The sequence below is a fragment of the Lithobates pipiens genome, unplaced genomic scaffold (genome assembly GCF_037356315.1).
Source record: "Lithobates pipiens isolate NorthernLeopardFrog02 unplaced genomic scaffold, aLitPip1_a1.2 Scaffold_13, whole genome shotgun sequence".
Lineage (NCBI taxonomy): Eukaryota > Metazoa > Chordata > Amphibia > Anura > Ranidae > Lithobates > Lithobates pipiens.
In genome coordinates this window covers 421,889,761-421,901,897 of record NW_027507718.1, presented here as the reverse complement: position 1 = coordinate 421,901,897, position 12,137 = coordinate 421,889,761, and the positions used below count along the sequence as shown (strand labels likewise).

At 42.3% G+C, this 12,137-nt stretch overlaps 1 protein-coding gene across 1 annotated transcript in view; it reads left to right on the top strand.

The window, feature by feature from the left end:
- The window catches only part of UBE2K (ubiquitin conjugating enzyme E2 K), a 58,943-nt gene that overhangs the window by 44,061 nt on the left and 2,745 nt on the right, over window positions 1-12,137 (top strand). The window contains exons 4-6 of the mRNA XM_077477619.1: window positions 1,449-1,531; window positions 2,811-2,910; window positions 9,979-10,107. Coding sequence (XP_077333745.1) covers window positions 1,449-1,531; window positions 2,811-2,910; window positions 9,979-10,107 — 312 coding nt within the window. The remainder of the gene's footprint in view (window positions 1-1,448; window positions 1,532-2,810; window positions 2,911-9,978; window positions 10,108-12,137) is intronic.

Here is a 12,137-nt window from a genome sequence, read left to right as displayed (position 1 = left end):
ACCTACTCTACGTAATAGCACCAAGGGAGTTAATGTGCGCTTCTAGGTGTTTACTTGGAAAATACTCTTCTCCTATAAAGTGGCTTTGATCTAAATCAAGTAAATTTTAAAATCACAATTTAAATTGCAAGTAAAAAGGCTTGATTTTAAATCAACATAATTTTGAAATTGTCATTTTTGAAGAGGAACTGTCATCTCTGTCCCACACCGGCTCCTCCTCTGACCCGCTGTTGACTCACTGACCGTCTCATTAACTTTAATGGAATGGCTGGTGATGCGGCAGTGACACAACAAGGTGAGGGATGTGGCGGCAGCAGGTGAGTGGATGACCGCTAACTGACGCTGCCATGATGGATATGAAATGACAGGTGCTCTTTAAATGGAAGGACTCATTCTTGCTGGTAGTTAGAATCTCTGAATATTTGTAAACAAAATGAAGGTTTTCTATTTAGAATTTTATAAGCTGTCAGGTTAGTAAAACTGCGATATTGGAACTGATTCAATCATACAGTTGTAGTGTACGTAGATTTGCAAAACAATGGGATAAAGGAATATTCCTGAACTTTGTTTTATCCCATGGTTACTGTGAAATTGTGTGAAAGCATTAAAGCAAGTACATGTTATCTGTTTTCATACCTTGGATTCATTGAATGAGTGTACCAAAAATGTAAATATTTCAGAATATTCAGCCTAATGCTACATACCTAGGCTCCATTTCACACTGAATAAACTCTTTTAGATTTTTATTTCCAAAAGCATTTTTATTAAAATAAATTGTATAAAAATCTTTGATCATTGATCCTATCTGTCCACCGGTGCCTCTGCACTGAGAACCGAGTGATCGAACACTGCCCATCGCTCGGCTCTCACCACTCCCTGAGCACAGAGCTGGTTACTCAGTCAGCAGATCTCTGCTCTGCCCCCTCCTCGCTCACTGGAGCACTGGGCGGATCAGGCTCGCTGAGAGGCTGAGCTGCTTATTTTCCAGGGATCTGGTGGATCCCGGCTTCGTGGTTGTGATCACGCGGAGCCTGGAATGACTTCTGTGATGCTGGCAGAGAGCGTACATCAGCCCACTCTCTGCTTTAAACAGGTCACAGGAGTGCAAAACTAACTGCACTCCTGTGATCCACAGGAGATGTAGAGCCAAACGAGCTTTGCCTGTACTTCTCCTTTAATAGGAGAAACTAATATTTAGCCTTTTCACAGATTTGCAAGACATCAGATGTTAGTTTCTGTTTTCACATGTAATAACTGGAAAATGTGGTCACCACAGACATCATTGAGCTTTAGGCATAGGTTCTTCAGGTTCCCTCTTGTGCCCCAATTTTATAATGCCTCAGTATATTTGTTCTTTGCAGATCTCTGTTGTGCGCTAGAGACAAGTATACTTTGTTCCTTGGTGACCTTTATCTATGGTGCTGTCATTAACTTTATTTGTGTTTTAGGTGCGGTTTATTACAAAAATCTGGCATCCGAATATTAGTTCAGTAACTGGAGCTATATGTTTGGACATTTTGAAAGACCAGTGGTAAGATGACATCTGCTGGATGTGAGTAGTGTACTGATAGGCTAGATAAAAGTTTGAAACAAAGTCTCCTATAGTGAACGAAACTTGGGCCTTAGCCAAAGCCCTTCTATGGGTTCTACCGACAGAGCTGTCTGTATTTAGAATTATACCCAAGTATGACATTTTATCTAGGCTTCTGCCTAATTGCAAAGAAGCTAATCCTTTTTCAGGCATGTTAAAATAATATTTTCCTCTAGATTTGCCTCAAGAACCCAGAAAACCAGTAAACTTAAAGTGGAGTTCCAGTCATAATTTTTTTTTTTTTTTTCAGGTCTGTTGCTAGGGGGTCCCTCGTAATCTTCCTCTCCAAGATGCCTGACGTTATTTCCCTCGGCGCCCATGCTCGCTAGTGCTTCTGGTCGATGCATGTCATCATTTCCCAGGAGACACAGGGCAGCGCCGAGGGCTTTGTTGCCACCACAACGGAGGCGGGCACTTCCAACGCCCATTGTGATGGCAACGTCAGAAGTAGTAGTAGTATATACGGCGCATGTGCGAGAACGGGCAGTGCATGCAGGTCGCTCAGCTGCACCAGAGCCCGGAACATAGTGCTTGTGGGCTTCACATGCCCACAAGAACTATGGAAGCTGCCACGATGGAGGAATATAATCTATATTCCTCTATGAAATAGGCAATCAAGCGCCGATTAATAACACAAAGGTGAGTGCTCTAAACAAGCCTTACAAAAAAAAAGTTTTTAACCGTGGGAACTCTTTAATGTTACTCAAGCCCTTTCTCCATGGTATCACTATTGGTTGGTGATTCTGCCTATCACGGGGATGGGCATAGAGTAATGTGCATGAGGAGGCAGGCCAGACCACAGAAGTGGCTCATCCTTTACTTTTCTGTATGCACTGGTTATTCGGGACTGACAGGTGCTACAGAATGTAAGCACACGTTTTACAATATTTTTAAGCCCACGTATACACTTTAGGATCATTTTGGAGGGAGTAGCTGTCATTTTGTTTCTTGGCCCACTTACGCCTTTGACAGATGTGACATTAGGAGGAAGAGGAGTAGTCGTGCAGCTTTTCATTTTTAAAATGTTCTTAATATGGTTAAGCAGAGATTTTTTTTATTTTTCATCAGAAATGTAGAATATAACATTAATGTAATTAGGTTTACACAATGCCTAGCAGAGTAAACAGAATCCACATCAAAGTGTAATAAATTAGGAATGTCCCTTAAGTGAGTGGAACACTGTGGCTGGTAAAAGAAAATGTGTTTACCTTGTTCTCAGGGCGGCAGCCATGACGTTACGAACAGTGTTGTTATCATTGCAAGCTCTGCTGGCTGCAGCAGAACCAGATGATCCACAGGATGCAGTGGTTGCCAATCAGGTAAGGCTCATTATGTCGTCCCATGTTGCGTTTATGGGCACCACTTTATCTGGGTTAACTGCTGAGCTTTCACCTTCATGTAAATTTAATTCAAACCATACGTAGGTAGCATCTGGAGTACATGCCATGCATCTCTCAGTATAGTGCTAACCCAGCTTTGATTGTCCTGTAGCTGTTTTTATCAATATTTCCTAGATTTTCCCCCCTTAGAATGATGGCTCTTCTTTCAACACATGAAACTTGGGGGAGTGGGGGGTGGTCAGCAGTTAGGGGAAATGTTCTAATTAAATATGCTTTTCTTGATCAAGACCCTTGTTTAACCACTTGATCACTGGGCACTTAAACCCCCTTCCTAACCAGACCAATTTTCAACTTTCAGTGCTCTCACACTTTGAATGACAGTTACTCGGTCATGTAACAGTGTACTTATATTCATTTTTAGTCCTTTTTTCACACAAATAGAGCATTCTTTGGTATTTTGGGTTTTTTTGCACTATAAATGGGGAAAAAAAGGCCAAAAATTTTGTAAAACATTTAGCAAATTTGTAATTTTTCATAAATTTTGGACAAAATTTAAACTGCTGCATATCTTTGGTAAACGTAACCAAAATAAGTATATTATTTGGTCTTTGTGAAAGTTTTATAGAATCTACACAAGCTATGGTGCTAATCTCTGAAAATTGATTACACCTGAAGTACTGGTGGTTGATCTCATTTCTTGAGACCCTAACAAGCCAGAAAAGTACGAAAACCCCCCCCAAATCGCCCCTTTTTGGAAAGTAGATGTTCCAAGGTATTTAGTAAGAGGCATGATGAGTTTTTTGAAGTTGTTGTCTTTTTTTTTTTTTATTTATTTATTTTTTTTTTCCCACAATTCTTTTTATTTTTTTTAACAAAATTGTCATGACAAGTTATTTCTCACACACAGCATATGCTTACCACAAATTACGGCCCAAAACGCATACTGCTATTCCTCCTGAGTATGGCGATACCACATGTAGAGAATTTTTCAAAGCCTGGTCACATACAGAGGCCCAACGTGCAGGGAGCACCATGTGTTCCAGGAGCATAAATTACCCATATAATTTCTAGACTACCTCTTACAATTTTTGAAGGTCCTGTTGCACCGGGACAATGGAAACGCCCTAAAAATGACCCCATTTTGGGAAGTAACACCCCACTGTATATTCTATGAGGCATTATGAGTCTTTTGAACATCTAATTTTATTTTATTTTTTTCACACAAGCTTTTGGAAAACGTGGAAATAATATAAAAATCTTTTTCTTTTTCCTTTTTTTTTTTTTCTCCTAACACAAAGTTGTTCATGTATAAGATATTTCTAACACATAGAATGTACATAACAAAAATTACACCCCAAAATATATTCTGCTAATACTCCTGAGTATGGCGATACCACGTGAGAGCCTTTAAGACAGCCTGGCCACATACAGAGGCCCAACATGCAGGGTGCACCATCAGGTGTTCTAGGAGCATGAATTACGCACATAATTTGACTACCGGTTACACTTTTATGAGGCACGGACGTTGCATGGATGGCTGGATGGGCACGACTGGGCATAGATGGAGCATTAATATGGATGGATGAGCCATGAATGGGCACAGATCAGTGTTGTGGGCACTTCAGATCCAGCCCAGTGCTGCTGCACCTGCCTCCCTCCTCTCCTCGCACATTGTACCGATCGGTGAGAGAGGAGGAGCTGAACAGGACATGTTCCGGTCTATTGACAACTGATCGCTCCATTGGACTAATTGATCACGTGGTAAAGGACCGCTGTCATTGGCTTTTACCCCAGTCTGGCGGACCCGACATTCATGTACATTCCCAGGTGCGCTCCCTATTCTGGGAGGACGTCATAGTGCGCCCTCCCAGAGTTACCGCGCTGTCACTATCATTCGGCTATGGCCCGGTCGGCAAGTGATTTTTACCTACAGCTAAGCCTATATTAAAGCGGGAGTCCGCCGGGACTCCGGGTTTTTTTTTTTTTTTAAAGCCAGCAGCTACAAATACTGCAGCTGCTGACTTTTAAAATAGTGACACTTACCTGTCCAGCGCGCCCGCGATGTCGGCACCCGAAGCCGATCTCTAGATCGGTACTTGGGTGCTGCCGCCGCCATCTTGGGTATGGGAATCAGGAAATGGAGCCTTTCGGCTTCATTTCCCGGTTCCCTACTGCGCATGCGCGAGTAGCGCTGCGCAATAAGGATGGTCCCCGCTGCCTCTGGGATCTGTGTGTTTCCCAGCAGGCAGCGGGGCACTTGCGGAAGGGGGCGGGCACTTGCGGAAAGGGGCGTAATCTACGCCCCTTTCCGCAGAGAGCTATCCCGGAAGTGGGTGCAGTTACCTGGATTATCCAGGTAACTGCACCCCCCTCCCCCCCTGAAAGGTGGCAATTGTGGCGCCGGAGGGGGGGAGGATTCCGATGAGCGGAAGGTCGATTTTAGGGTGGACCTCCGCTTTAAGGATTTCCTGTGAGTAAAAAGATTATCTCCTAAACCTTGACCCTGCATGCAGCCGATAATGTCATCGGGGCATGCGCTCTGCAGGTTTTATGCATATCCTGCTGGAACGAAGGGCTCCCACGAGCATCCCGGAAGAAATTCTGAGGAAACATCAACTCCCTCAGTGGTAACCGGGTGTGCTGCCGGAGATTTGTTCTAAGGTAAGTATTTCATAATGTGCTAGTATGCAATACATACTAGCACATACTGCTATTGTCTTCCAGGTTTTTTTTCAGCAGTTTACTACCACTTTAAAGGAAAACTTTGGGGTTTTAAAATAAAAACAAACATACTTGCCACCATGCTGCAACATCAGTCTGATGCTGCAGATGTCCCCCACCAGCTCTGAGCCTGAAAATTAAGCTATCATATGACTATTGATCTCTGTCTATCTGGAGCAGTAACTTTCTGTCACCGCTCCCTGCCCTACTCCTCCAGCCCCCTAGCACCGGGCTGGAGAGGGGGCACAAATTTAATCCTCGGTCTTCAGCACAAAAACGCACAACACGCCACCAGTGCATAAACGTTGAAAATGCAAGTGTTCTCCCCCACCTCAGTATCCTAGCCGCTCACCTCACGTTCTGACCCCTGTTTCACCAGAAGGTCAGAAAAAGCAGATTCCCTCTCTGGGTTACAAACAGATCAGCTGGTAATGGAACTCCTATTCCGTCCGTGCTGCCTCCTGCTGATTGGATGGATACCAGCCAGTACAAATTCCCTCAATGGGGTCTGGTGCACATAAGAATAGAAAAGGCAAAATCTAGTGCTCTCTGTATATCAAAACATTTTATTTCCTCTTTAAAACGTTACTCACAAATGTAGTACTTAACCACTTAAGGACCGCCGCATGTAAATCTACGTCGGCACAATAACACCGACAGGCACCGGTACGTGCTTGCCTTCCAGCGGGTGGGGGGTCCGATCGGACCTCCTCCCGCTGGCTGCGGCGGTCCGTTTAGCTTCAGGAGCGATCCGGGATGAGGGGATGGCCGTTGGTTTCTGGCCATCCCCTCTCGATCACTCCTGGCGAATGAGAAGCTTTCCCTGCCTGTGTAGTGTAAACACAGGCAGGGAGGAAGTGATGTCACTCTCCTCGGGGCGGTCTTTTTGACTGGACTGCGAGGAGAACACCTAGTAGGTACACATTGGCACACAAATCAAAAAAAAAAAAAAAAAGTTTGTAATATTCCTGCAACTTGTGGCAAAATATAAAATATTTTATGGACTCAACATGCCTCTCAGTAAATAGCTTGGGGTGTCTACTTTCCAAAATGGGGTCATTTGGGGGGGTTGTGCTATTTTGGCATTTTATGGCCTTCGAAACTGATAGGTAGTGAGGAGTGAAATCCAAAATTTGCACCCTTAGAAATCCTGAAGGCAGTGATTGGTTTTTGGGGGGCCGTACGCGGTTAGACTCCCAAAAAGTCCCACATATGTGGTATCCCTGTACTCGGGAGAAGCAGCAGAATATATTTTGGGGTGCAATTCCACATATAACTATGGCATGTGTGAGCAATATATCATTTAGTGACAACTTTTTGTAAACTTTTTTTTTTTTTTTTTTTTTTTTTTTTTTGTCATTCAATCACTTGGGACAAAAAATAAAATAAAAAATTCAATGGGCTCAACATGCCCCTAAGCAATTTCCTTGGGGTGTCTACTTTCCAAAATCATTTGGGGGGGGGGGGGGGTTTTGTACTGCCCTGCCATTTTAGCACCTCAAGAAATGAGATAGGCAGTCATAAATTAAAATCTGTATAAATTCCAGAAAATGTACTCTAGTTTGTAGACGCTATAACTTTTGCGCAAACCAATAAATATATGCTTAATGACTTTTTTTTTTTTTTACTAAAGACATGGCTGAATACAGTTTGGCCTAAATGTATGACAAAAATTTAGTTTGATTTTTCTTTTAACAAAAAGTAGAAAATACCTTTTTTTTTTTTTTTTTTTTATTATTATTTATTTATTTATTTTTTTCAAAATTTTTAGTCTTTTTTTTTCCTTTTATATAGTAAAAAATAAAAATCGCAGAGGCAATCAAATACCATCAAAAGAAAGCTTTATTTGTGGGAAGAAAAGGACGCAAATTTCGTTTGGGTACAACATTGCATGACCGCGCAATTACCAGTTAAAGCTGTGCAGTGCGAAATTGTAAAAAGACCTCTGGTCCTTAGGCTGACAATTGGTCCGGGGCTTAAGTGGTTAAGCAGTGCGGGCTCAGAATGCATAGAAACGACAAGATGCTTGCGGGATGACGCTGCCACTGCGACTCCTTCCCTCTTTGTCCACACTTTCAGAGGCCTGATACAGCTGCTGATCAGGCATCTTGGTGGATCCTGGCAATATGTTCAGGGTCTTTCCAGAGCCTGGAAAGCTGACACATCACCTGACAGCGGGTTTTAGCAAGTAAGTGCACTCCTACAGTGCCTTGAAAAGGTATTCCTACCCCTTGAAATTTTCCACATTTTGTCATTAGAAACAAAAACCTGTATTTTATGGGAATTGTATGTGATAAAACACAAAGTGACACATAATTGGATGGAAGGAAAATGAATGGTTTTCCAAATTTTATACCAATAAATATCCGAAAAATGTGGCGTGCATTTGTATTCAGCTCCCTTTTTATTCTGATACCCCTTACTGAAATCTAGTGGAACCAATTGCCTTCAGAAGTCACCTAAATGGTAAATAGAGTCCACCTGTGTGTCATTTAATTTCGGTATAAATACGGCTGTTCTGTGAAGCCCTCAGAGGTTTGTTAGAGAACCTTAGTGTATAAACTGCATCATGAAGGCCAAGGAATACACCAGACAGGTCAGGGATAAAGTTGTGGAGAAGTTTAAAGCAGGGTTAGGTTATTTAAAAAAAAAAAAAAAAAAACCCCAAGCTTTGAACATTTCAGGGAGCATGGTTCAATCCATCATCCGAAAATGGAAAAAGAGTGGCACAACTGCAAACCTACCAAGACATGGACCTAAACTGACAGGCCGGGCAAGGAGAGAATTAATCAGAGAAGCAGTCAAGAGGTCCTTAATAACTCTGGAGGAGCTGCAGAGATCCACAACTCAGGTGGGAGAATATATCCACAGGACAACTATTAGTCATGCACTCCACAAATCTGGCCTTTATGAAAGAGTGGCAAGAAGAAAGCCATTGTTGAAAGAAAGCCATTCTTGGTTTGCAATTTGTGAGAAGCCATGTGAAGGACACAACAAACGTGGAAGAAGGTGCTCTGTTCACATGAGACCAAAACTGACCAATTTTCTCCTTGAGGCTGGGTTCACACTGCTGCGGCTACGAGAACCGGATGTGATTCGCACTGCAGTGCAAATCGCATCCGATCTCTGTGCGATGCGAGTTCAGCCATACAGATAGTATGGCTGAATTCGCATCGCACCCGCCCCCAAACTCACACAGGACCCTTTTTTTGGTCCTCAGCAGAATCGGATCGCATGGGTGTTCACACCATGCGATCCAATACCTGTCCGAGTTTGCAGATCGCACTGCGATATGCGAACTGATCTGGGGGTGTCATTAACATTTCACTGACACTCCCAGCAGTTCGCATAGGGCAGTGTGAACTGCCCCCGGGAGGCATGCGATGCGGGAACCCGCCGTGGATTCGTGGCGTTCCCGCATCGCTGCAGTGGGAACCCAGCCTAAAGCAAAATCCTATGTGTATGGGGGGGGGGTGGGGGAGTAACCCTGCACATCAACCTGAACACACCATCCACACTGTGAAACATGGTGGCAGCATCATGTTGTGGGGACGCTTTTCTTCAGCAGGGACAGGGAAGCTGGTCAGAGTTGATGGGAAGATGGATGGAGCCAAATACAGGGCAATCTTAGAAGAAAACCTGTTGGTCTGCAAAAGACTTGAGACTGGGGTGGAGGTTCACCTTCCAGCAGGACAACGACCCTAAACATACAGCCAGAGCTACAATGTAATGGTTTAGAGTCCAGACCTAAATCCAATTGAGAATTTGTGGCAAGACTTGAAAATTGCTGTTTAGACACTCTTCATCCAATCTGACAGAGCTTGAGCTATTTTGTAAAGAAGAATGGGCAAAAAAAATCACTTTAGATGTGCAAAGCTGGTGGAGACATCACCAAAAAGACTTGCAGCTGCCAATTTGTGTTGGTCTATCACATAAAATCCCAATAAAATACATTTATGTTTATGGTTGTAACATGACAAAATGTGGAAAAGTTCAAGGGGTATGAATACTCTTTTAAGGCACTGTATGACCCAGAAGAGAAGTATGACCAAAAAAGTGTCCCATCCTTGTCAAAGATAAAGTATGTGAGTAAAATGAGAAGCTGATATGTTAAATGTGTTTGTTAAAAAATGTCCACAGCTGTGATTGTGTTTAGAGATTGGCCATTGCCCTGACATAAATTTAACTGGCGTTCAGCAAGTGAAAGCATTTGTAGTTTTATATCTAGGAATGGAATGGGGTTTTCTACTAGTTTTGACGTGAAAAAAAATGTTTTAAATTGATTACACTGTTACCTTTTTTTTTTTTTTTTTTTTTTCTTTTTAGTACAAGCAAAATCCAGACATGTTCAAACAGACAGCTCGGCTTTGGGCACATGTATATGCAGGAGCACCTGTCACTAGTCCAGAATACACAAGAAAAATAGAAAACCTTTGTGCTATGGGTTTTGATAAAGTAAGTAGTGTACCCGTGTATAATCTACAGTGGAGCAATTTCACAGATTGTTTTGGTCTATTCAGACTAGAGAATGCAACGTTAAATGTTTCATCTTCAGCTTCTATCTAAATAAAGCTTTGTTGCATTATAATACCAAACTGCATGTTTCCTGATCATGTGGTTACCATCTTTATCCAATCACGGTGATTACACTGTAAACACTGTCAGATGCTTATTTTGGCCTCTTTTGCACGGGCCTGTCCAATCAGGTCAGCTCTGCTCTACTCAGTAAGTGGAGACGGATCTGTCATCCACCTGCTCAGTGGAGTGATTCCCCCGCTGACGTCAAAGTGAGGCACCTGTGTGAAAGCAGCCTTAGTTTCTCTATTAACCACTTTCAGACCGGACCATTTTGTTGGCTTAAGACAAGACCACTTTTTGCGATTTGGCACAGCGTCGCTTTAACTGACAATTGCATAGTCGTGCAAAGTGGCTCTCAAACAAAATTGATGTCCATTTTTCCCACAAATAGAGCTCTCTTTTTGGTGGTATTTGATCACCTCTGCGGTTTTTATTTTTTGCGCTATAAACAAAAATAGAGCGACAATTTTGAAAGAAAACGCATTATTTTTTACTTTGTTATAATATCCCCCAAAAATATATAAAAAAACATTTTTTTCCCTCAGTTTAGGCCGATATGTATTCTACATATTTTTGGTAAAAAAAAAAAAAAAAACGCAATAAGTGATTATTGATTGGTTTGTGCAAAAGTTATAGCGTTTACATAATAGGGGATAGTTTTATGGCATTTTTATTGATTTTTTTTTTTACTAGTAATGGCGGCTTTTTTTTTTTTTTTTTTTTTTATTGTGACTGCGACATTATGGCAGGCACATCGAACATTTTTGACACATTTTTGGGACCATTGTCATTTATATAGCAATCAGTGCTATACAAATGCACTGATTCCTGTGTAAATTACACTGGCAGTGAAGGGGTTAAGTGTTCCTAGGGGCATGTTACTAACTGTGGGGGGCTGGGCTTTGTGTTAGTGAACACTGATCTCTGCTCCAATCACATGGAGCAGAGATAAGCGTCACTTGTTGCTAGGCAGAACGGGGAGATGCTGTTTATAGACACAAAAATAGGCAGGGCAATAACTTCACATCAGGATATAGAAATTTTACAGAAAGGTCTGAATAAATTAATGGAGTGGGCAATAACATGGCAAATGCGGTTTAATGTAGAGAAATGTAAAGTAATGCACTTGGGCCAAAAAACATAAATGCAAACTACTCACTAGGGGGAGATCCTCTGGGGAATAGAGGATGGAGAAAGATCTGGGGGTCCTAGTAGATGACAGACTAAGCAATAGCACGCAATTTCAAGCTGTATTGCTGAATCATAGGGCATTGTCACCAAATATGGACTGCATCTTCTGTTGAGCAGCGCCAAAAGAGTTCAGTAGGGAGAGGCAAAACTTGGAGAGGAGAGGGTGTTCTATACAATCGGGTACTGGGTTTTATTCCTACACATTGACATGTGTAATAATGTACCTCCATCACATTGATGGAGACTCCCCTCCACCCTCAAAAGTTCTAAATGGGGGGGGGGGTGTATTTAGCAGCGACTGTGAATAACTTGCATTGCTCAGAATTCCTGTCCATTCAATAAAACTAGTATGCTTCTCCCATAATGCAATCCATTCTGTAAATAGATGGGGGGCAGATGAACAGGAACTCTCATGCCCGTTTACAGAGTGCTTTTACATTCTGGAGGACGAATGCTGGAAGTTTTGTAAATGGCTGAGAGGACAGAAAGTGGGAAGGGTGCAAGTCCTTTGTAATGTCACTGCTAGTGACTCCTACAGAGCTGTGAGTTCACAGCTGTGGGTGGGTCTCTGACATCATTGAGGTGATTTTTTTTTTTTTTTTTTTGTAAAAAAGAGCCAGCAGAACAAGGGCTATATAGATCATTTTGAGGGTACATTATTACATTGTTGCTGTATGGCCAAAAAATTATATATAATTTTATAAGTTGTGGGCTTC